The 22,203-nt window shown below is 45.4% G+C and overlaps 1 protein-coding gene across 1 annotated transcript in view; it reads right to left on the bottom strand.

Moving 5' to 3' along the window:
• Nucleotides 1-5,511: 5,511 nt before the first annotated feature.
• pamr1b (peptidase domain containing associated with muscle regeneration 1b) overlaps nt 5,512-22,203 on the bottom strand; it is a 72,286-nt gene continuing 55,594 nt past the window's right edge. Inside the window, exons 7-14 of the mRNA XM_056281782.1 lie at nt 14,064-14,234; nt 13,520-13,711; nt 10,784-11,713; nt 10,485-10,661; nt 10,035-10,101; nt 8,922-9,151; nt 6,654-7,012; nt 5,512-6,296 (exon numbers count right to left, since the gene is read on the bottom strand). Coding sequence (XP_056137757.1) covers nt 5,715-6,296; nt 6,654-7,012; nt 8,922-9,151; nt 10,035-10,101; nt 10,485-10,661; nt 10,784-11,713; nt 13,520-13,711; nt 14,064-14,234 — 2,708 coding nt within the window. The 3' untranslated portion in view covers nt 5,512-5,714. The remainder of the gene's footprint in view (nt 6,297-6,653; nt 7,013-8,921; nt 9,152-10,034; nt 10,102-10,484; nt 10,662-10,783; nt 11,714-13,519; nt 13,712-14,063; nt 14,235-22,203) is intronic.

The raw sequence follows: 22,203 nt of genomic DNA, 5'->3' as shown, positions 1-22,203 counted from the left end.
GGTTCCACCTAGCAATTAACCAGTCCGGTAGCTTGGAGAGAATCTTCCTGTTTTCATTGCAGTCATTCAAGATTTCCAGAGACTTTATGTGGGTCATAGCGGCCTCACAACTGCGGAGAAAATCAGTGAACCTTCTGAGCTCGAGGCTATCCTTAGGTCCCATCTTGGGCCACGTGTGGAGCTTGTCTCTGTACGACTGTGCGATTGTGAATGGGTTTCCATATCTTTCGTCCAATAGCTCCCATGCAGCAACATAGGCAGACTCGGTGCCGAGTAGGAAATAGCCATCGATCGCTTTCTTTGCGTCTCCGTCCTCATACCTACGGAGGTAGTAGATCTTCTCATTTTCCTTGATATTCTTCTGGTCGATCAGCGTTTCAAATGACAGTCTCCAGTTATTGTACATCAATGGATCCCCACTGAATACTGATGGCTCAGGGATTGGGAGTCTGTTGGTACTCACTGCATCTGCTAGCACCTTGGCGAGCTCTGCTGTACTTTCATTTGGGGAGGTGATCACAGTCTTTGGTGCAGAGAACACATACGGGGATGGAGGACTTGCGGGAGCAGGCACTTGCTTGACTGTTCTGAACTCACTATCCAGTGTGATCTCTTTCTTCTCTTCTTCTGTGACCTCCTCTTGATCATACACTTCTATTCTCGCTTGTGCTGCATTTAGACTTTTCATCGTCTCCAAATGCTGTACCTTTCTTTGCTTCTCTTGCAGCGTCCTTTGGCGAGTTGCATGTTTCGCTTCCAGTTGAGCCTTGATTTTAGCTTCCTCTTCCTCTCTCTGGATTCTTAGTTTCAGCTCTTCTACTTCTTGTTCCATTCTCCGTTTCAACTCTTCGGCTTCTTGTTCTAAACGATGCCTTATAGCAGCTGCCTCTTGCTTGGCTATGTCATTTCTAGCTTCTTCTTCCAGTCACTGTATTTCCTGTTGATCTCTTTCTTGTTCTTGTGACACTTTCAGAACAGCTTTGCTTGCAGCGACATCAGCAGCAGCGTCTTGTCGTTTTTCAGTGGACCCGTTTGTACGTAGCGAGGTCCTCTTCGAGCCAAAGGTGAAACTACTAACACTAGAATTGAACAGAGAACCTGCTTCAGGCCAATCTGGTTCTTCCTCTTCAGGTGCAAGTCCGCCCAGTCGTCTTGAGGCTCTGTCTACGATGAACTGGGATACTTGGATGCACAGATCGACTCTCCGACGTGCTTCGTGGTCTGGTGTTACGATTTGCCGTAGTTCATTATAAGCACACTGGACGTCTGCAGAGAGACCACGGACTTCACCGATGATGTCATTGAGCATATCATCAGATACTGGCTCTGTCTGTGATAATATCTTCTTGGGAAATTTAACCTGAATTCTCCATTTATCATATGTTAATTTGAATCTTTGTTGAAGACCTTTTATTTTTTCGTCTTGCATTCCTTTACCCTTCTCTGTCAGAGTTCTGGTTCTTTCACTTCGTCTAGTACTGTCTTTAACTTGATCAGTAAGCTCTCCTTGCTCTGATATCCTGTTAACTTGTTAATAGGTAAAGGTTAATGTAAATATGTAAATATAATAAATTTGTCAATATAATAAATCTGTAAGCCTTTTTAAACTTAGTGCTTGCTGTGTGATTATTTATGAATTTTAGAATTGTTTCTCTAAAAAAGTGTTTCTCAACCCAGTCCTCAAGGAACGCCTATCCTGCATATTTTCTTTGCAACCCTGAATAGGTACCTGTTTGTAGTTATTCAACCAATCAGCAATGAATTTTGTCAGATGTTGCACACCTTGCATAATTAAGTGCTGCGAGATGATTGGTCGAGTAAGTACAAGCAGGGCTACCTATGCAGGGTTGCAATGAAAATCTGCAGGATCGGGATTCCTTGAGGACTGGGTTGAGAAACACTGGACTAGAGGGTCTGACCCTTTAGTCGAGCGGTTAGTGATGTCGCCTTGTGATGCAGTACACCCCGTATCGAATCACGCACCGGGCAAGAAAATAACCGGTCACATTGGTGGCAGCGGTGGGATCCGGAAGCGTGCAGATCCTCAGAAGTCTCTTCGGAGCACGGGAATAACAAAGCGCGAGGGCGCGCTTCCGGGAGAGGGTGACGACTGTAAACTTCTAATAAGACCCACTGGCCGATGGACTAGAGCAGTGTTTCTCAACCCAGTCCTCAAGGAACCCCTATCCTGCATATTTTCTTTGCAACCCTGAATAGGTACCTGTTTGTAGTTATTCAACCAATCAGCAATGAATTTTGTCAGACGTTGTACACCTTGCATAATTAAGTGCTGCGAGATGATTGGTCGAGTAAGTACAAGCAGGGCTACCTATGCAGGGTTGCAATGAAAATCTGCAGGATAGGGGGTTCCTTGAGGACTGGGTTGAGAAACACTGCTCTAAAATAACCTTCACTTATGTAAACCCCTTTTTAGTTCAAATGCATCAAATAATATTGTTCAATGAAATTATACTTATACTTTAAACTTCAAAGCACACTTATTTCAAACATGCAAAAGGAATTCAGTCAGACCGTATTATCTTGAAAATCACACCCAAATATAGGCTAGTCAATGAAAGACTTCAAAACGTGGTAAACATGGACTCCTAGCGGTTGCTTGTTGTTATTACTTTCAATCAACGCACATTTCACGCACACAACTTATAGCACATTTAAAAACGCCCTTTTCTTAGATCACTAACTTGTTAAGTGCCCAAGCTTTTTATGGCTTCGTTTTGCAAATAGCCCTTATGCCATCTTCTTGCCTTTAATGTGTATGTAAAATGCGAGCTGAGCTTAGTTTTCATTTGCACCGTCATGCAGTCCCACTCGCGTTGGTGAAACCAGGTGGTGAAACAAATATCGGCGCCATCTTCAGTCCCACTTGCGTTGGTGAAACAGGTCGAGTTTTCACTGTAAATCCCCCCAAGGCACGGCGAACACAAGTAGCTCTCTTGAACAGGTTTAATTAAGTCTCCAAATCTCCGTCAACACCGTGAAAACTTGTAACACAAAACGGAACAATACAATTAGCACAATTAACATAAAATCAGACCGCACATAACGTGGGCTACACATAACATACATAACGTACCTCGTTGGCGGCATGCCAGAATGAGGGAATTGTCCGTGAAACTTGCTGGTTGTCTTTGATGTCCTTCTAGCTTCCGTGACAAACATTAACCCATGATGCCCGCGAACAACGAGAAAGACCGTGGGCCACCCGAAAGTCCATGCATCATCCCGCTAGGAAGCAGGCGGAAGCGCGCGACCGGAAAAGTAGGCGAAAGCACGTCTCCCAAACAACGCGAGACCAGACCCAAATGCATACATGGAAACAATCACAAACAAATCAAACCATATGTCACCCAACAACCAACGAACAAACAACGTACAAACCAACCATGGAATCAACCATTAATATAAACCGTATGCACCATTATGGCTACACTTACATTCACTCTCCACCCCATTGCCAATCTTAATGTTATGATGGTGACCAATTTCATCGGACATATTGGTCGGCCTCAACTGATTTAATGGAGTCTATTTTTAGTCAAAATTAAATCAGTAAATATGCATGGATGATATAAATAGTTGTATGAATAAATACAAGAATATATTTCAGTGAGCCAAAATACTGAGCACTAATTCAAGAATTAAATAATAACTGATCAAATATTTTATCATATTCATTGTCACCACATCTGTTACGTTTTTTTTTTGTAATGACAATTTTTTTATTCATGATGGTCCATTTTCAAACAGTAAATTTCCCTTTTTGTTTCCTTTTGGCGATGCTTTTCATAATTTCAGTTTATTTCATAATGTAACTGTTATTTTATGATGTGTTCGTCTGTCAGTCAACATAAGTGTTGTGGTTTAGCAACATCATTGGTTGCCCATGCAATCAGGCCCACGCGACAACGTTCAACACAGATGAATAGAAAGCCTTACATTCTTTTCTGAGACACTGGGACACAGGAAGAGGCTCACACCCTATCTGATGGCAACGTCACCCCAGTTGGCCCGATGCTAAAATATCTGGTGCTGCCTCAAACTTACCTGGCACAAAGTTTGCTTGCATGGATGGCATGGTGGCCCAGTGGTTAGCACTGTTGCCTCATCGCAAGAACGACCTGGGTTTGAACCCCGGGCCGTCCCAGGTCCTTTCTGTGTGGAGTTTGCATGTTCTCCTCGTGTCTGCGTGGGTTTCCTCCAGGTGCTCCGGTTTCCTCACACCATCAAAAAGACATGCATGTTAGGGTTAATATTCTTGCCTGTGACCCTGGCCAAGGCAATGGAAAGAAGAACTGGAGCTAGTCCCCAGGCACCGCGGCTGCCCACTGATCCCAGCATAGGATGGGTTAAATGCAGAAAACTGGTTGTGTTGTATGTTGAATGACAACAACAACAAAAAAGTGTCATATAATATCACACTAAGAAAACACAGTCAGATTCTCACAAAGTAATCCAGGTGCAATCATCATGAATGAGAGATGACCACACCATGAAATAAGAGCATCAGTATGAATTAAAAGTGAAATGAAAAGTGTTTCAATGAAATGAAAAGAAGCACACAGAAATGTGCTATTTGGAGAAAAAAAATCCCATTTGAAACAAAACCCGTCATTATGAAATAAAAAAATAAATTTTGTAACAATGTTGTGAAAATAAATACAATGAAATATTTTATAACAATGAATATTATTTAATTATTGAATAACTACACAATTTGATAAATTTTATATATGTCAGCATTTGTTAATGATTATGTATAACATAAAGGCATATATTTATCAAATTCTGGCTAAAGTGGGATTTCATTAAACAGTACCGAGGCATCGTCTTATTACAAATGATGTTTAATGACTGCTCCCTTGTGGTGTAAAGCGTAAGCTACAACTTCTCGAATCTGAACTCCATTCCGAATAATGGCAGAACAATATGGAAATAACTGAATTAATTCGCACAAAGGAAAGGGAAATTATCTGTGAATAATGTTTGCTAAAATGCTGGCTGCACTCGTGTTTCTATGACCTGGATTAATTTATACCTTAGTTCATTTACATGCATACCAATAAATCTGTTAATAATGTGACAGTATCAGAATTAAATATATGAAGGGTGAACCCGGAGCCCAGACGAATTATGATAATGAATAATAATCACAGCTTAGCCAGTCTTTACACGCACCCACATCATCTTTAATAAAAAAAGACATCTATTTTATTCTGTCCTTTATTACAATATGTACATCTCTTCAGTCATATGAATAGATTAAAGAATAATACAGTACATTACATCATATATACATACCAATGAATACAATGCAAACCAACTATTACCCAGAGGAATATGGGTTACGATGGTTTCCTGGTCCGTTTCAAGTTGCTTGCTACAGGTTGCCAGACGTGAACAATGAAGTACTCCATTGATGGAAATTCACAAACCAGTTGCCGTTGCACCCCCCCCCCCCCCCCACACACACACACACCCACCCCGCCCAGTTAGAGTACTGTGCTGTCCAGTGTTGCGATGCTCTTTGTATGAGCACCCTGTTTGTGCATGAGGGAAAAGAACGAAAAGGAGAAGGGAAAATAGGTGAGGGCTTAAAAACGCACAAAAGTCACAACGGAAGAACAGCAAGGTATCAAGGCAATGACATCTTTTTAGAAACAGAGGAGGAACACAGGTGAGTCGGAGAGGATCCCTTATTTCATATTGCTTTCTATCCAGTCTTTGAAGTTGGCTACCTGCGTGTATACTGTGTAAAGGTCTGGATTACACTCTCCCTGACTGTAGCCGAAGCTCACCAGCCCCAAGAGTCTCCACAGTCCTCTGTTTTCTCCTTGCTCCCACCTAGAACTCAGAGAGGGGTCCTGGGTGTTACTGGCAAGGTCTGAGGAGGAGGGAGGGAGGATAAGGATGCCCCCGGTGTCAGAGGGACAGATGTTAGAGGGACCATAGTCCGGCTTCTGGCTGCCGCAGAGCATATTGTCAGTGACGCTTATCAACACACCGTTACGAGCGTACTGCTGCTCACAAGGCACCACGTCAGCGAGGTGTACAACCCCAACCCTGGCCCGCTCATCTGCCCCCAGACGTGCATCTGATAGGGGGGACCAACCCATCACAAGCCCTTGTCTGGTGGTTACCTCCCCTCCCTGGATATTCTGGAGGCAGACGGGCAGTACCTGCTCCCCTATCCGTGCTTTGTCCAGTAGCTTGATCACAGCCAGGTCCGAGTCTAGAATATGGGGGTCGTAGTTTGGATGGATTGCAATTGAGGCCACCTGAAGAAGAGACACAAAGATTTAAAATACGTTGTGAGAAAGGGGCTGAGATGGGACATATAAATTGGTGATATCCGTGGAGGGAAGTGAGTTATCCAGTGTGATTAAAAGGATATGCAAGGGAATGAATTAATGAGATGCAAACAGAAAACCTCTTTTAAGTTCTCCAATGTTTTCTGTCAAAAAAATTGCCATGTGAAAAGATACGTGTATCACAAAAAGTGCTCGGTAAAACTTTGGTAACTGACCAGCTGTTTGTTAATTAACATAAAGTGTATGTACTACACCACCAATCAGAACAATTGATCTGATCACAATTGGGGCCAAACATATAGGGAGGAATCACCAATACTGTACCCTCAGGTGCTGGAGACTTTTGGATTCCCTCAGGTCATCCCGGAAGTGCTTGCCCACAACCACCTTAACTTTAGCCACATCCATAGGGTACACCTTCCCAAGCTCTGTCACACAATGGGCCGACACCACTATGCTCCTTTGGTTTACCAGGGCCCCACTGCAAACCAACTGCCAGTCAGAAGCCTGATCCCGGATGCCAGCTCCGGCTCGACCCCCCTTCTTCGGGGACTGTGCCAGGCTGTCTGCCTTGTTCACCTTAGTCTCAGCTCCTTTGGTGGCACGGTGGTAGATGGCTGCCAGCCAAGGCCAGTGAGCTTCTGCCCGCCTCTGAGGGTCAAAGGTTGGATGCTTCCCACAGACTGCCTCACAGGATGTGATGGGAGAAGAGAATACAGTTGGAAGTACATTGTTAGAAGAGAGGGGAGGAAAAGCGGACGGAAGCTTATGATATTAAAACATTTCGGTGAGACTGAGTCATTGTTTGGTGAGAAATTGTGTGAAATTTATTCAGTTTGGTTGGAGGACATGTAGGTGAGATTAATTCAACAATTCGTCCTTTCTTTGAGCAGCCTTTTCTCTGTGTGCGCATGCATGTGTGCAGTTGTGCTCTTATGTGCCTGGAAACCAGACCAAGCAGTGTTCCAGATATGTGACTCTATGAATGAGCTGTAAACTCTCAAATTCAGAGCAGGTGATGTTTTTTGTGTAATTGCTTGGTCATATATATATATATATACACACACACACACACACACACACACACACACACACACGCATACATACAGATGGGTGACAGATGAAAGGAAAAACCAACATAAAGTGTCTTAGTAGGGTGTTGGTCTATCACGAGCCTCCATAATAGCTTCAGTGCTCCTTGTCATAGATTCTACAAGTCTCTGAACTCCACTGGATGGATGGACACCATTCTTCCAAAAGATATTCCCTCATTTGTTGTTTTAATGATGGTGGTGGAGAGCGCTGTCTCACACGTCGCTCCAAAATCTCCGATAGGTGTTCAGTTGGGTTGAGATCTGGTGACTGTGATGGTCCTACCATATGATTTACATCATGTTCGTCCTCATCAAACTATTCAGTGGCCCCTTGTGCCCTGTGGATGGGGGGCATTGTCATCCTGGAAGAGACCAATCCCATCAGGATAGGGATGTCTCATCATAGGATAAAGGTGATTCCTGAGAATAACTTTGTATTGATTTGCAGTGACCCTTCCCTCTAAGGGGACAAGTGGACCCAAACCATGCCAGGAAAATGCCCCCCCACCCCTACAGTATAACAGAGCCCCCAGACCCCCTCACTGTAGGGGTCAAGCATTCAGGCCTGTGCTGTTCTCTTGATGTACATCACACATGCACTTGTCAAGAATATGGTGAAGGATGACTCATCTGACCATATCACTCTGTAGACCAGTGCCTATGGTTTTTGCAACACTGACCTCTCAAACGTGTATTTGTCTTTGTAATGAGTATGCACTGCAACCCTACTATGATATCCCTCTCTATGTAGTTGTCGATGGAAAGTTCCTGCTGACAGTCTGATCATGTCATGCATTGACATACCCCATCACCTGAGAAAGAGTTTCTCTTTTTTTTTTCCTTACCTAAAACACTAATGCACGACCCTCACAGCCAACAAATGTATGCTTTCGACCATGATTTCCAACCCTATTTACTGATATCTTTCTCAGAGATGTAAATGCAGATGTCACTTTAGCCACTGTTCCTACTGAAACACTAGCCAGTTCGGTAGTCTTTGTGACTGAGGCTCCTGCCATCCATGCCCCAATAAAAAAACCCTCTTTCAAAGTCACTTAGATCTTTTCTTCTTGCCATTGTGTTCCAAAATAAAGGTACATGCCCAGGGGTGGACTGGGAATGAAAAATGGCCCAGGACTTTTTGACCCAGTGCTCCAGATGGCCAGTCTGCCAATGTACATGCCACAGAACGTTATTGGAGGTTATTTGTATCATTCACTACACCTGTATGGAAGCACCTGCAGTCGTTAAGTTCCTCCACTGTTGCATTCAGGTTTTTCCTTTAATTTGTCACCCGTGTGTGTGTGTGTGTGTGTGTGTGTGTGCGTGCGTGCGTGCGTGCGTGCGTGCGTGCGTGCGTGCGTGCATGCGCGCACGTATATGAAGCATGTTTGTATATGTGTGTCTTTCTGTTTTTATCTGTCTGTGAGAGTGCATTGTGACTGCGGTGCCTGTTGTATGTTGAGATATTATCTAATGGGTTGTTTTCTGCCCTCACCTGGTGAACAAGAGACATGACGCCCGCTCCATTTTCCGGTTTTGAGGCATGTACGGCGAGCACTGCCTGAATGGTGGTAGAACGGAGAAGCACACTCATACTCTATATGTGTGTAGAGCTGGTGGAAGCCATCGGGCAACTGGGAAAGCAGTGGGGGTGCTTTAGTGGAGCTGTCAGGCAAGACCTGTTGGCCCAGGCTAGAGGAGTAGAGCTTGTGCACTGGTGTCTTCCTGAAAGGAAAGGGAGAAATGCAGGCATATATGCCACAGAATGACCAAGTGTTTATGAATTAAGAATTATCAGAGTTATGAATTATCAGAACATAGTCTGGATGAGAGAAGTTTTTGCAGTCAAATTCTTCTGACATTTCCTAAATGTTTAGTCAGTAGCGTAACTAGAAAATTGCTTCCTTCCTTTTATGCATGCATGATAAACACTTATAATCTTGCGCTTATACAAGTGTATTAGGGATTAATGGTCAGCTTTATCATCTATGTATTTTCAAGATGGTCACATTCAATGCATAGGCAGAATATGAGATAATGGGCCCCTGGGCACATATCCATAAAAGAGCCCCCCCCACCCCCCTACAGAAACACACATAGGGCAGGTACATGACTTGCAGCCAACAGCACAATAACTACCTGTTCCTCAACAGGAACTACAGTACACATACACAGAATTAATGCCAACAGCATATTAACTAAGACATACATTCACCTGCAGTTTCCTTCATTTTTTTTTCAGTTGGAATTTTTGGGGCTCTGTTATTGACATGAATGACTTAGCCCTTTGACTATGCGACAAGAAATACAAAGTTAATAACGGCGACTTCACACATAGGCTCTGGCTTAGGGGCCTCCTGAGCCCTTGGGCCCCTGGATCTGGGCCCTGTTAGCCCGTTCAGTAATCCACCCATGGTTGAATGTATTGTTATGTGACTGGTTACGTGTTGCTTGTAACTTAATGCTGCATGTGTATAGCCATGCAGTGGTCACTGTACGCACTGCAAAGTTATTAATTCGGCTATACTTTTGTAAAATATCTGTGTCTTTAGATGAACAATATGTTTAGCACAATGTAATGCAAAATTGCATCACAAAATAGACATACCTGGAAAGGAGTTGTGGTGGTAGGACTCTCTGTTTAACCAGTTCTGATACTTTGGGTTCCCGACAAGCTGCTCGTCAAACACACACACACACACACACACACACACACACACACACACACACACACACAGGGGGTTAACACAAATACATACCATACACACACACATACACAAAAACAGGAACACACACACATAAACAAAAACAGGAACACACATGACTCCAATTAGCACTTGCAGTAATCCAGCTGCTGTGTTTTAAATGGGAAAACGCTGCTGGTGCTGCATATTCATTGGTGCTCTAATTGGCACACATAGCATCTAGGTTTACATAAATTGATGCAATTAAAAAAAATACCCCAAAGAAAGATATCTGACATTTATCCAGTAACTACAGATAACATTACAATGCCCTTACTCATCAGCCCACCATTAATAAAGCAGCATTGCAGTACCTCTTACACAGAGGGGATGTTTGCCACTCCAGGTGCCATCTGGCTGGCAAGTGCGGCGGGCGTCACCACTGATAGCATAGGAGTGGTTACAGAAAAACTCTGCCGTCAACAGCTCCATTCCAGGTACAAACTGGTAATAACCATGGTAGAGGCGAGGTAGGGGGGGGCAACTCTTCTCTGGAACAAGGGAACAGTGAGCGGGTGAGGGTGGAAGGCAAAGAAAATGTGATACACTGCTCATTTTAACGATGTATTTCCATGACTCAGTAAGATTGTGGCTGGACCAATGGGTGTCTCACCAATAACACTTTGGTTGCGTTCCTTCTCCTCCTCCTTTTCTTTCTTCTCCCTCTCCTGTGTCTTTACAGCTTCCGAATTCTCCTGTGTTTTCTCATCTGAGTGCTTTTCCGTTTTATCCTCTTCCGGCTTTTCCGTTCCCATTTCCACTGCGTCTGTAACTGCTGGTTCTTTCATTGACTTCTCCATTTCCTCATCCACAACCCTGTACAAGGTGTGCCGTGTTATGTTGCCTCTGGTGGTAATGGTTTGCTCCCCTTGCTCTGGAGACACTATCGTATAATTCCCCCTCTCGATGTCATTTGAATCAAATGCACCTGTACTGTTTACTATTGTTTTGAATTCAAATACCTCCACTGTGTTGTCTTTCTCATTCGTGTCTGTCCTCATTTTGGTGTCATTCGGGCCGACTTTGTCTGGATCTCTGCTAGTGTCTACCTGCTCTTCTTTTCTCTCCTTCTCTTCTTGCCCTTTATTTTTTATCACCAGTATTTCTGTTGTCTTGCCTTTTTCCCATGTTCCATCTTTACCCTGCCTAGAGTCTTTCCCTGCTGTTTCCTCTGGTGGCGTTACTACCGTGGCATCCTTCTTTTCAACTGTGTTTAAGCTAGTTTCTGTGTCTTTTCTATCCTCTTTGTCTTGATCAGTGGAGTTTTGAAGCTCAGAGTTTCCCTTCAATATACTGACCTCATCCCCACCCTGTCCTGGCGTTTGCTCTGGAACAGTTCCTATATATTTATCTTCGCTGTCTACCGCTGTTGTATTCTCCCGCTTGTTGTCTAGATCTTTACCACCCACGTCTTCTTTATCTGTTGTTGTATTATCTTGGCCTGTATTTTGGTTGGCATCTTTGTCATTGTCTGTGTCTGCTTCTCTGCCTCCTTCAGTGTCTTTCTCTCCCTCCTTTTCTGGTTCGGCGAGGGTGTTGTTCACTGAGGGAAAGTAGCAAAGAAAAAAAATTCAGTGAATGTCTTTATGCATGCTCATTAATCCAGGTAAGAAAATCACAGAAAGTTGTATCAGTTCATCTGGACACATTTATTGGGAGAAACGTTTCATGGCTCCACAATCTATACCCATCTACAGGCCTGTGGCCACTCTCTTTTTTTTTTCTTTTTCTTTTTTTTTGGGTGGGGCGGTTCCCCCTTTTTCTCCCAATTGTACATGGTCAATTGCCACACTCTTCCAAGCCGTCCCGGTCGCTGTTCCACCCCCTCCGCCGATCCGGGGAGGGCTGCAGACTACCACATGCCTCCTCCAATACATGTGGAGTCGCCAGCCCCTTCTTTTCATCTGACAGTGGGGAGTCTCTCCAGGGAGACGTAGCGCATGGGAGGATCACACTATTCCTCCCAGTTCCCTCTCCCCCCTGAACAGGTGCCCCGAATGACCAGAGGAAGCGCTAGTGCAGCAACCAGGACACATACCCACATCCAGCTTCCCACCCGCAGACATGGCCAATGGTGTCTGTAGGGACGCCCTATCAAGCCAGAGGTAACACGGGGATTTGAACCAGCGATCCCCGTGTTGGTAGGCAACGGAAAAGACCGCCACACCACCCGGACGCCCCCCCTGTGGCCACTCTTTCAAGGATGAGCATGTTCACATCCTTGATAGGGAGGAATGCTGGTTTGAACGGGGAGTCAAAGAGGCCATCAATGTTAAGAGGGAATGACCATCCCTGAACTGAGGGTGGGGCTACAAGTACCTCTGTTGCCATCTTACAATGCTGTGATTGCAACCATTCCCAAATCCTCAGTGAATAGTACACATGGCCGTTGAAAAGTCACGCCTATTTGCATATGAATCCAATCATTATTTTCGGTCGTTATGCCACTGTATTATTTATGTGGGGATACCTGCAGTCGGTTGAGACTTAAGAAGTCACTTAGATGAGTAATGAAACGTTTCTCTCAGTAAATGGTATGTCCAGATGATCTGATTCAACTTTCTTTGAACACTCGGTGAAGTTTGAGTAAACTACTGATGTTTTTGTTTAAAGCTGGCTCGTTAATGGTGAAATGATCTGAGAATTTTCCCATTTTCTATGACGCATTACCCTACATTAATCTGGTACACATAAACCTAAGACTGTTATTATTTTAAAGATAAAACAAATTGAGTTCTTTGCACTTGACATTAACAGCAACGAATTCAAAGGCTTTCACTTCTGACAGCCAGACTGACAATCATCATTCCTGCTACTGGGCCGGACCTTTTAGCCTCGCAAAGCCATCTTATATCGTGCGAGCTCAGTTTTCACTATGTGAGATGTTATTCTGGGATGTAACCGCTGAGATCCGATTGGGCCCGGCAGCTGGACACCAGACCAATCAGCAAACTATGGGGAGCAGTTCAGATGATGACGACAACAAAAAACGCCGTGTTTTGAAAATGACAACAGCTGCACAGAGAGGTTGCGTGTCAATGCTATAGAATTATTTCTATCAAAGACAGCAACAATTGTGTGCAGAAATAAAAACTGGTTACATCAACTCACCTGCTAGCAGTCACAACATTTACTACTAACCTACCAGCATGTATGGAAATGTTGCACTCCAGTTCTATCCCATGAAGATTGCTGCTCTCACCAATTAAAGGCTGATCCAATCGCCTGCAAAGTAATTTTGGTGTATGCCCTTTGACGACGCCCCTCTCACAAACACATGCATATTGAGCCTTAGCAGATCACAAAGAGTGAAGCGAAATTTTTGATCTGGCTTCTCGAGGCTACTGACCTTTGGTACAGGTGGGAGGCATCCCACTCCAGGTGTTGTTTGGAAGACAGGTTCTCTGTGGATTCCCACTGAGTTTATAGGGATTGTAGCACAGGTACTGCAGAGCAATGAGGACATCATTGGGTCCATAAACCAGGAAGTGGTCTCCATATGTTGGCTTGGGTGGGAGGGTGCAGAATTGCTCCTTTGGTACTGATGAGACAAATAAGGAAACAAGCCAAAAATGATTGTAGAGGCTTCATTTGGCCATTTTCCCATGTTTCAAACCACTACGGAGCAGTGAGTATGGTACTCATTTAAAAACAAATTAGATACAGATGGTCTTCTTAGAATTGAATTATATCCAAGAATAGCATTGCTAGTACCAGTTAGCCTAATACTAAACAGCTTTGTCAGGACAATCCCAGAATCAGTATCATCTGCAACCATTTGGGAGTTTGAGATTCAGTTGTGTAATGGCTCAGTGGGCAAGTTTTATTTTTCCGTAATCAGGCAAAAAAAAAAGAAAAGGAAACAAATAAAAAATAAAACATCTTTTACTCACCACACTGTGGGGCAGAAGCACTCCAGGTGCCGTCCCTCAGGCAAACAGCAGAATGAGACCCCCGCAGCTCAAACCCAGGGTCACAACGGAAAATGACACGTGCCCCTGAGTGATGAAACACACCCTCTGTGGAACCATGGGTGGGCACTGGAGGCCTACGGCATCCCACCACTGTGTGAGGACACACACACACACACACACACACACACACACACACACACACACACACACACACACACACACACACACACACACAGAGCTCAAGAGTTAACTTTTGTCACCCTGGTGTTCAAAAGAAATTCAAGATTAGCTTGTTTTCTGACTTGTGGCAATGTACGACTACTATATATTTTGATTCTCTAATTCCCCGCCACATGATGCTCTAAAGTACACCTATATTAATGTACTCGACTTGACATGCAGTCTTGGCTATGATGCCGTAGTGAGGACTCCCTGTCTTCCTGTCTCTCTGTCTCTGTCCCGCTTTGGAATTCCACCAGATAAGAAGGCAAGGTCTTTTCCAACTGAGATTGCACACACACACACACACACACACACACACACACACACACACACACACGTTTACATGAACACCCTCAAAAACCCCTCTCTGAACTGTGCCAGATGCTGGTGGTCTTATCTGAGGTCATGGATTCAAACATTCCTAAGAGAGGTTTAATTTAACTCTCTTTGCTTCTTCTGTACATGTCTTAATTGATAGGAATTAATTGTTTAACCCTCTAGTGACTAGTGACTCAACTAGTGTATATATATATATATATATATATATATATATATATATATATATATATATATAATTCAGCAAATAACTTCATGAACAATGATCTAGGCCCCATAATAATAATGCCGTAATTGATTGGCTGAAATATCGATTCAAGATTTTAACTGCATTTCTACCATGTCACCATGCTACCATCTAGTGACCATATGTGGTTAGGTCTGCCGGGTCAAACAATATGCTGTTAACTGTGTTTTATTATTTGATTTTTATTATCTATCCATCCATTATCTTAACCGCTTATCCTGTTCTCAGGGTCGCAGGGATGCTGGAGTCTATTCCAGCAGTCATTGGGCGGCAGGCGGAAGGCACCCTTCATTTTATTTCATTGATATTATTCAGTTAGTCTTCTCGTATAAGCTTCTATTTTTATCATATCTACTGATATTAGCTATAGAAACTCATCTTGCTAGACAGTTTAGACAGATATCATTTTTGGATAAGTATTTAATGTGATAGAACGGTTGCTGTTAAATCATATGTTCTCTGGTGTGTTAGACAATACGCTGTAATATACTTCCCATGTTTAGAATCACTGTCGACTGGGCATGGTCTTTCAGCTGGGTGTGTGAGTTTGCACGTATACTCTGAATTAAGTAATCCTCTCTCCTAAAATCATGGAATGAATATCAGTAAGGAGGTAGATCGCGATGCATACCGCGAAAACCATCTACCCCGCCTGTGGAATGCCCAGAGCAAGGGTGGATAAAAAGCCAGGTCTGTTTCTTTGTTCAAGTTTCTTTTAAGTTTGTTCCAATTTTTTTCAAAGTTTTTTTAAGGTATTTTCTTTCATTCCGCAGACTCTTCCCAAGTCTTCTTTATTTTCCAAGTCTTCCCTTATTTTCCACTTTTTTCTTAGTATTTTTGCATTTTTTATCTCACAGTTATGCTCAGCTCAACTATCTATCTATCTATCTATCTATCTATCTATCTATCTATCTATCTATCTATCTATCTATCTATATATATATATACACACAATCCAGTGATTCAAGTAAATTCTTTATGAGACCGTACACACCTGTTTCATGCCATGAGCAATCATCAGCATGAAACATCATGGCATGAAACAGGCTTGTAGTGTCTCATAAAAAATTTACTTGAATCACTGGATTATTTTTCTCCATATTTGTTGAGCATTTTTCCTGCCATTGAGTGTTTCTTTTAACGAAGTTTTATAACTAAATAAATATATCATATATATCATATATAAATATATCTAGTATATAGCTCAGTTGGTAAGAACGTCTGCTTCCATGCCGGAGATCGGAGTTCCAACCCCGGTTGGGACAAACATCAAGTAAGAGTCTGTGGCTTACACTCCTGATGCCATACAAGTGAGAGAAACATGAATAGAATTGTACCGGCTCAGACGTCGCCCCGGTTAACAAAGTGTGTCAGGTGTTGGAGAACCAGGGCAACCTGATGAGAAATGGGCTACTGGAACAAGACATTCGTGGATAAGGGCCGAGAACCTAGACTCAATGGTATGCTACCATAACAGCAGCAGACCCCTGGAGATAGGCTATATGAAGTGACCCTGAATGGCCACCCAGTACGCAGGAGATACGTGAGGACAGACCCCAACCAGCTGAAACTACTGAGGTTCAAATGAGAATCATGGCCAGACTAAAGACAGTCAACCTCCACGCATGGCTTCCATGACTCAGTGAAAAAGTACCATCACAAAGCCTGTTTGCGGATGTGAACACAGCCTTACACAACATCTCAACTGCCACCATAACAGCGACCAATGAGCTTGTATATGCCACTGTAATCCTGGAGATGCTTGGGTACAGGATAAAGAACACAGGTCACTGGCATGTCACTTAGTTAAGTGATGAAACGTAACTGTCAATAAACGTTGTATCCAGATGAATTGATTCGATCTTCTTTGATTTTCTTACCTAGATTGTTGAGCATGCATCAAGACGTGTCAACAGGCAGTGCACAAAGCTAATACATAGGGTGCATAGAAGCTTTTTTTTTCTTTTTCTTTTTTTTTGGACATTAATACCATTGGGTGTGGAGATGTTCCAGAAAGGGCTGGGTCTTTAGCTTCTTCTTAAATATGGGGAGGGACTCAGCAGATCGAATGGAGTTTGGTAACTTGTTCCACCACCAGGGAACTACAGAAGAGAAGAATCTAGCTAGTGACTTAGGACCCCGTTGTGGCAGAAGTACCAAGCGCCAGAGTGTAGTGAGCAGGGCTGAGTGAAGACTTGAATGAGGGAGTTCGTGGACCACGAATCTTGTGCTTGGCTTCAGGGCCATGGGAAGGTACATCACCAGAAACGGCCTCTGCACTGGAAGAACTGCCCCAAAAGTGCATGGAGGGTTTGAGGCAAGAAGAGGGGGAGCAGGTACGGAACCTGCTGATAGAGAACAGACACCTCTTCGCTTCGAGTGATCTGGAGTGTGGCCGCACCAATCTTGTACAGCACCACATTGACACTGGTAATGCGGACCCAGTCCGCCAGAGAGCTCGCCGTCTCCGTCTGCATGGTGTACCTGGATGACCTCCTGGTGCATGCAGCTACGTTTACTGAGGCCCTCTCCAACCTCCGACTGGTGCTCGAACGCATCAAGGCAGCCAACCTACGACTGAATTCGAGAAAATGCAATCTATTGCAGCTGGAGACAAGATTCCTTGGACATGTGGTGGGGCCCGGAGGTGTGTTCACAGACCCTGACAAGGTCACTGCAGTCAGGGATTGGCCAACGCCCACCTCAGGAAAGGAGGTGAGGAGTTTTCTGGGACTGGCATCATATTACCGCCGGTTCGTGCATGCCTTTGCAGACAAAGCCCGTCCGCTCCACCAGCTCACCGAGAAGGGACGACGGTTCCACTGGACTGAAACATGTGAGAGCTCCTTTCAGATACTCTGGAAAGCATTGACCCAAGCACCAGTGCTAGCCCTCCCAGACAGGCAGTGGCCATTCATACTTGACACTGACGCCAGTGATGTAGGTGTGGGAGCAGTCCTGTCGCAGCCCAGTGGGGAAGGGGAAAAAGTGGTGGCCTATTACAGTAGAGCCTTGAGCAAGGAAGAAAGGAACTACTGTGTGACTCGGAGAGAACTCCTGGCAGTAGTACAGGCTATAAGGCATTTTAAGCCTTACCTGTATGGAAAGGACTTCCTACTGAGGATGGACCATGCATCGCTCCGCTGGCTGCTTAGCTTCAAAGAACCAGAAGGGCAGGTAGACAGATGGATAGAAGCCATGCAGGGATTTACCTTCACCATGGAGCACCGATGAGGCAGCCGACACAACAATGCTGATGCTCTCTCCAGACGCCCCTGTTCTGATCAGGCCTGCCTCCATTGTAGCCGGTTGGAGACTCGAGAACAGGAACGGGTGGATCGTGTTACAGTGCGAACACTTGTGGTCCCAAGTGCACCACTGGAGGAGATGTCACCAACCAAGATAGGGGAACTCCAACATCGTGATACAACCGTGATACGTTGGCTAGCACATAAAGAGGTCCCAAGTAGAGAGATGGCAGGTCCCCACTCCCCCACCACCAAGGCATTGCTGGGTCAGTGGAATTCACTCATGCTTCATGAGGGCTGCCTCTATCGCGTGTGGGAAGAGTCAAGGAGGGGAGGCAGTACCTGGCAACTAGTTGTTCCCCACGTACTACAACAACAAGTGTTAAGCACAGTTCATGGCCCCCCTGGAGTGGGACACTTCAGCATTACTAAAACTCTGCGGCGGCTGCAGGAAAGATTCTACTGGGGGAGGTGTCGGCAAGACGTGGAGCTGTTCTGCCGTAACTGCAACACCTGCAATGCAAAGAAGGGGCCAGCTGGGCAATCCCACGCCCCCCTGCAGCAATACAGGGTGGGGGCGCCCATGGGAAGAATTGGAGTGGATGTGGTGGGGCCATTCCCCGTGACAGAGGATGGTAATCATTACATTCTCACCGTGATGGATTATTTTAACAAGTGGCCCGAGGCCTATGCCATCACTGACCAATCTACAGCCACGGTGGTAGACTGCCTCATTGAGGGGATGTTTACCTGGTTTGGGGTGCCAGAGGAGTTGCACAGTGACCAGGGGCGTAATTTTGAATCCCAGGTGTTTGGGGAGATGTGGCGGCGCCTTGGGGTGCGGAAGACCAGGACCACTCCCCTACACCCTCAATGTGATGGCCTGATTGAGCGGTTCAATCGGACCTTGATCACACAACTAGCCATGCTAACGGCGAGGCATCAAAGGGATTGGGACCGCCATCTGCCCCTGGTACTCATGGCATACCGGTCGGCCATTCAGGAGTCTACGGGGTGCACCCCAGCTGCACTAATGTTTGGTCGGGAGCTACGAACGCCTGTGGATCTGGTCTTTGACAAGCCGCCAAACCCACCAGTACGAGGGCCGCCGGGCCAGGACTATGTAGACGCACTAAAGGACCGGATGGAGGCTACTCATCAGCTGGCTCGAGAGAATATGGCTTCTGCAGGGGAAAGGCAGAAGAGAGCCTATGATGTACGTTGCCACCGCAAAGAGTACCAGCAGGGGGACAATGTATGGGTGTATAACCCACGGCGAAAGAAGGGACGGTCCCCAAAGCTGGACAGCAACTGGGAGGGGCCCTGCCTCGTCCTGAAGAGGATCTCAGAGGTTACCTATAGAGTGAAGCTCCACAGCCGCCCTCAGATAGTCATCCTTCACCAAGATCGCCTCGCACCTTACTTAAGCCGGGACAGCAACCAAGCCGGGACTGAAAGTGCGGTGGGAGGAGGTGGGGTGCCAGACTCCTCTTCCTCTGTAGACCAGGCTACCGGGGTCCAGGGAGGGGGTAAGGACACTGCTGGATCTGAGCCAACCTCCCTGGATGTCAGCAAGGAGCTACCATTAGAGCACCTTGTTTTGGGTCAGGGAGGGGGCGGGGACACTGGGTTTACAGAGCTGCCCTCCCTGGCCACGAATGGAAACAGCGGTGACGTCGAAGGTGGGGGCTCAGAGCCAGCCGATGCAGAGCTGCCCCCGTCATCCATCAGCAGCCCGCGGCAAGGAGCAGCCCGGAATGGGAGAGGTGCTCGTCAGAAGAAACCCTCATGGTGGATGGACCCATCCACATGGGATTTGGGTTAGGCCAACGGGATGTTAATCTTTCAAGGAAGGGGGCAGTGTGGCGAATACTACTAGAGTGTTCCTGCTCCAAGTTCATTTGCATATTACCCACGATGCAACTGAAGTGTCGATGTTTTGGTTATGTTGTGGGATATTGAACATGTTAAAAACGGGCATATCTGTTACAGATAGCGGGGATGTGGTGGAAGGTAATGGGGATGTTATGAGAGAAGTTGTATTAGACAACATGCTATTTCCCACAATGAGGGCAAAGAGTAGGCAAATAGATAAGGTCGCTTCTGTGGCCAAGAAAAGGATTAAGCTGAGACCAATACAAACTTGTGTCTGTTATGACTAGCTTGGCTTGCGGTCATTAAAAGCTTGCTTGTTAACTCTGAAAGGTTTGTTGAGAAGTCTATTATTTGATCACGTCACAATACTATGTCAAAAATACTTCCGATAACTATAAATGCCCCCCCACACCATATTACCATATTTCAGTTTCCAGAAAACCACCCAATATACACTGCTCAAAAAAATAAAGGGAACACATAAGCAATGCAATGTAGCTCCAAGTCAATCACACTTTTGAGATATCAACCTGTCCAGTTAGGAAGCAACACTGATTTGTGAATCAATTTCACCTGTTGGTAAATTGTCTAATTTCCACCTGGTGGAAATGAGACAATTTGCAAGACAACCCCTATAAAAGGAATGGATTTGCAGGTGGTGGCCACAGACCATTTGCCTGCCCTCATCTTTTCTGGCCGATCTTTGGTTAGTTTTTCATTTTGCTAGTGCCCGCACCACTAGAGGTGGCATGAGGCGGTATCTGCAACCTACAGAAGTTGCTCAGGTAGTGCAGCTCATCCAGGATGGCACATCAATGCGTGCTGTGGCAAGAAGATTTGATGTGTCTCCCAGCACAGTGTCCAGAGCATGGAGGAGGTACCAGGAGACAGGCCAGTACACCAGGAGACGTGGAGGGGGTCGCAGGAGGACAACAACCCCACAGCAGGACCGCTATTTGGTCCTTTGTGCAAGGAGGAACAGGAGGAGCACTGCCGGAGCCCTACAAAACGACCTTCAACAGGCCACTAATGTGCAGGTTTCTGCTCAAACAGTGAGAAACAGAATGCATGAGGATGGTATGAGGGCCCGACGTCCACAATTGGGGCCTGTGCTCACAGCCCAACTCCGTGCAGCCCGATTGACCTTTGCCAGAGAACATCTTGGTTGGCAGATTCGCCATTGGCGCCCTGTGCTCTTCACAGATGAGAGCAGGTTCACACTGAACACATGTGACAGACGTGAGAGAGTCTGGAGACGCTGTGGAGAACGTTCTGCTGCCTGCAACATCCTCCAGCATGACCGGTTTGGCGGTGGGTCAGTGATGGTCTGGGGAGGCATATCCTTGGAGGGCCGCACAGACCTCTACGTGCTAGCCAGAGGTACCATGACTGCCATTAGGTACCGGGATGAGATCCTCAGACCCATTGTCAGACCATATGCTGGTGCAGTGGGCCCTGGGTTCCTGCTCATGCATGACAATGCTCATCCTCATGTGGCCAGAGTGTGTCAGTAGTTCCTGTATGTCGAGGGCATTGATGCTATGGACTGGCCTGCACGTTCCCCAGACCTGAATCCAATCGAGCACCTCTGGGACATCATGTCTCGTACCATCCGCCAACGCGATGTCGCACCACAGACTGTCAAGGAGTTGACCGATGCCCTGATCCAGGTCTGGGAGGAGATCCCTCAGGAGACCATCCGTCGTCTCATCAGGAGCATGCCCAGACGTTGTAGGGAGTGCATACAGGCACGTGGAGGCCACACACACTACTGAGCCTCATTTTGAATCGTCTTGAAGAATTTCCACAGAAGTTGGATCAGCCTATGTTCTCATTTTCCACTTTGATTTTGAGTATGATTCTGAATCCAGACCTTAATGGGCTAATGATTTTGATTTCCATTGATCATTCTTAGGTTATTTTGCTCTAAACACATTCCTCTGTCTAATAAATAAAGATTTTCAGCTGAAATATTTCATTCATCGAGGTCTATATTGTGTTTTTAGGTGTTCCCTTTATTTTTTTGAGCAGTATACTTCCAAGCAATTAGATATTCTAGCTTTCACTTCCTTACTGGCAAGATGCCATTGTCTTCTTCACTGGAAGTCCACTAAAGCTCTCTCCAGCACTCGGTAGCTCTGTGATATCATGTCCTTTCTAAAGCTAGAGAAGGTTAACTACTCAGTGAGAG

Source organism: Lampris incognitus, chromosome 6 (assembly GCF_029633865.1).
Source record: "Lampris incognitus isolate fLamInc1 chromosome 6, fLamInc1.hap2, whole genome shotgun sequence".
NCBI lineage: Eukaryota > Metazoa > Chordata > Actinopteri > Lampriformes > Lampridae > Lampris > Lampris incognitus.
The sequence above is the reverse complement of the archived record's forward strand: the minus strand, read 5'-3'. Positions and strand labels throughout refer to the sequence as shown.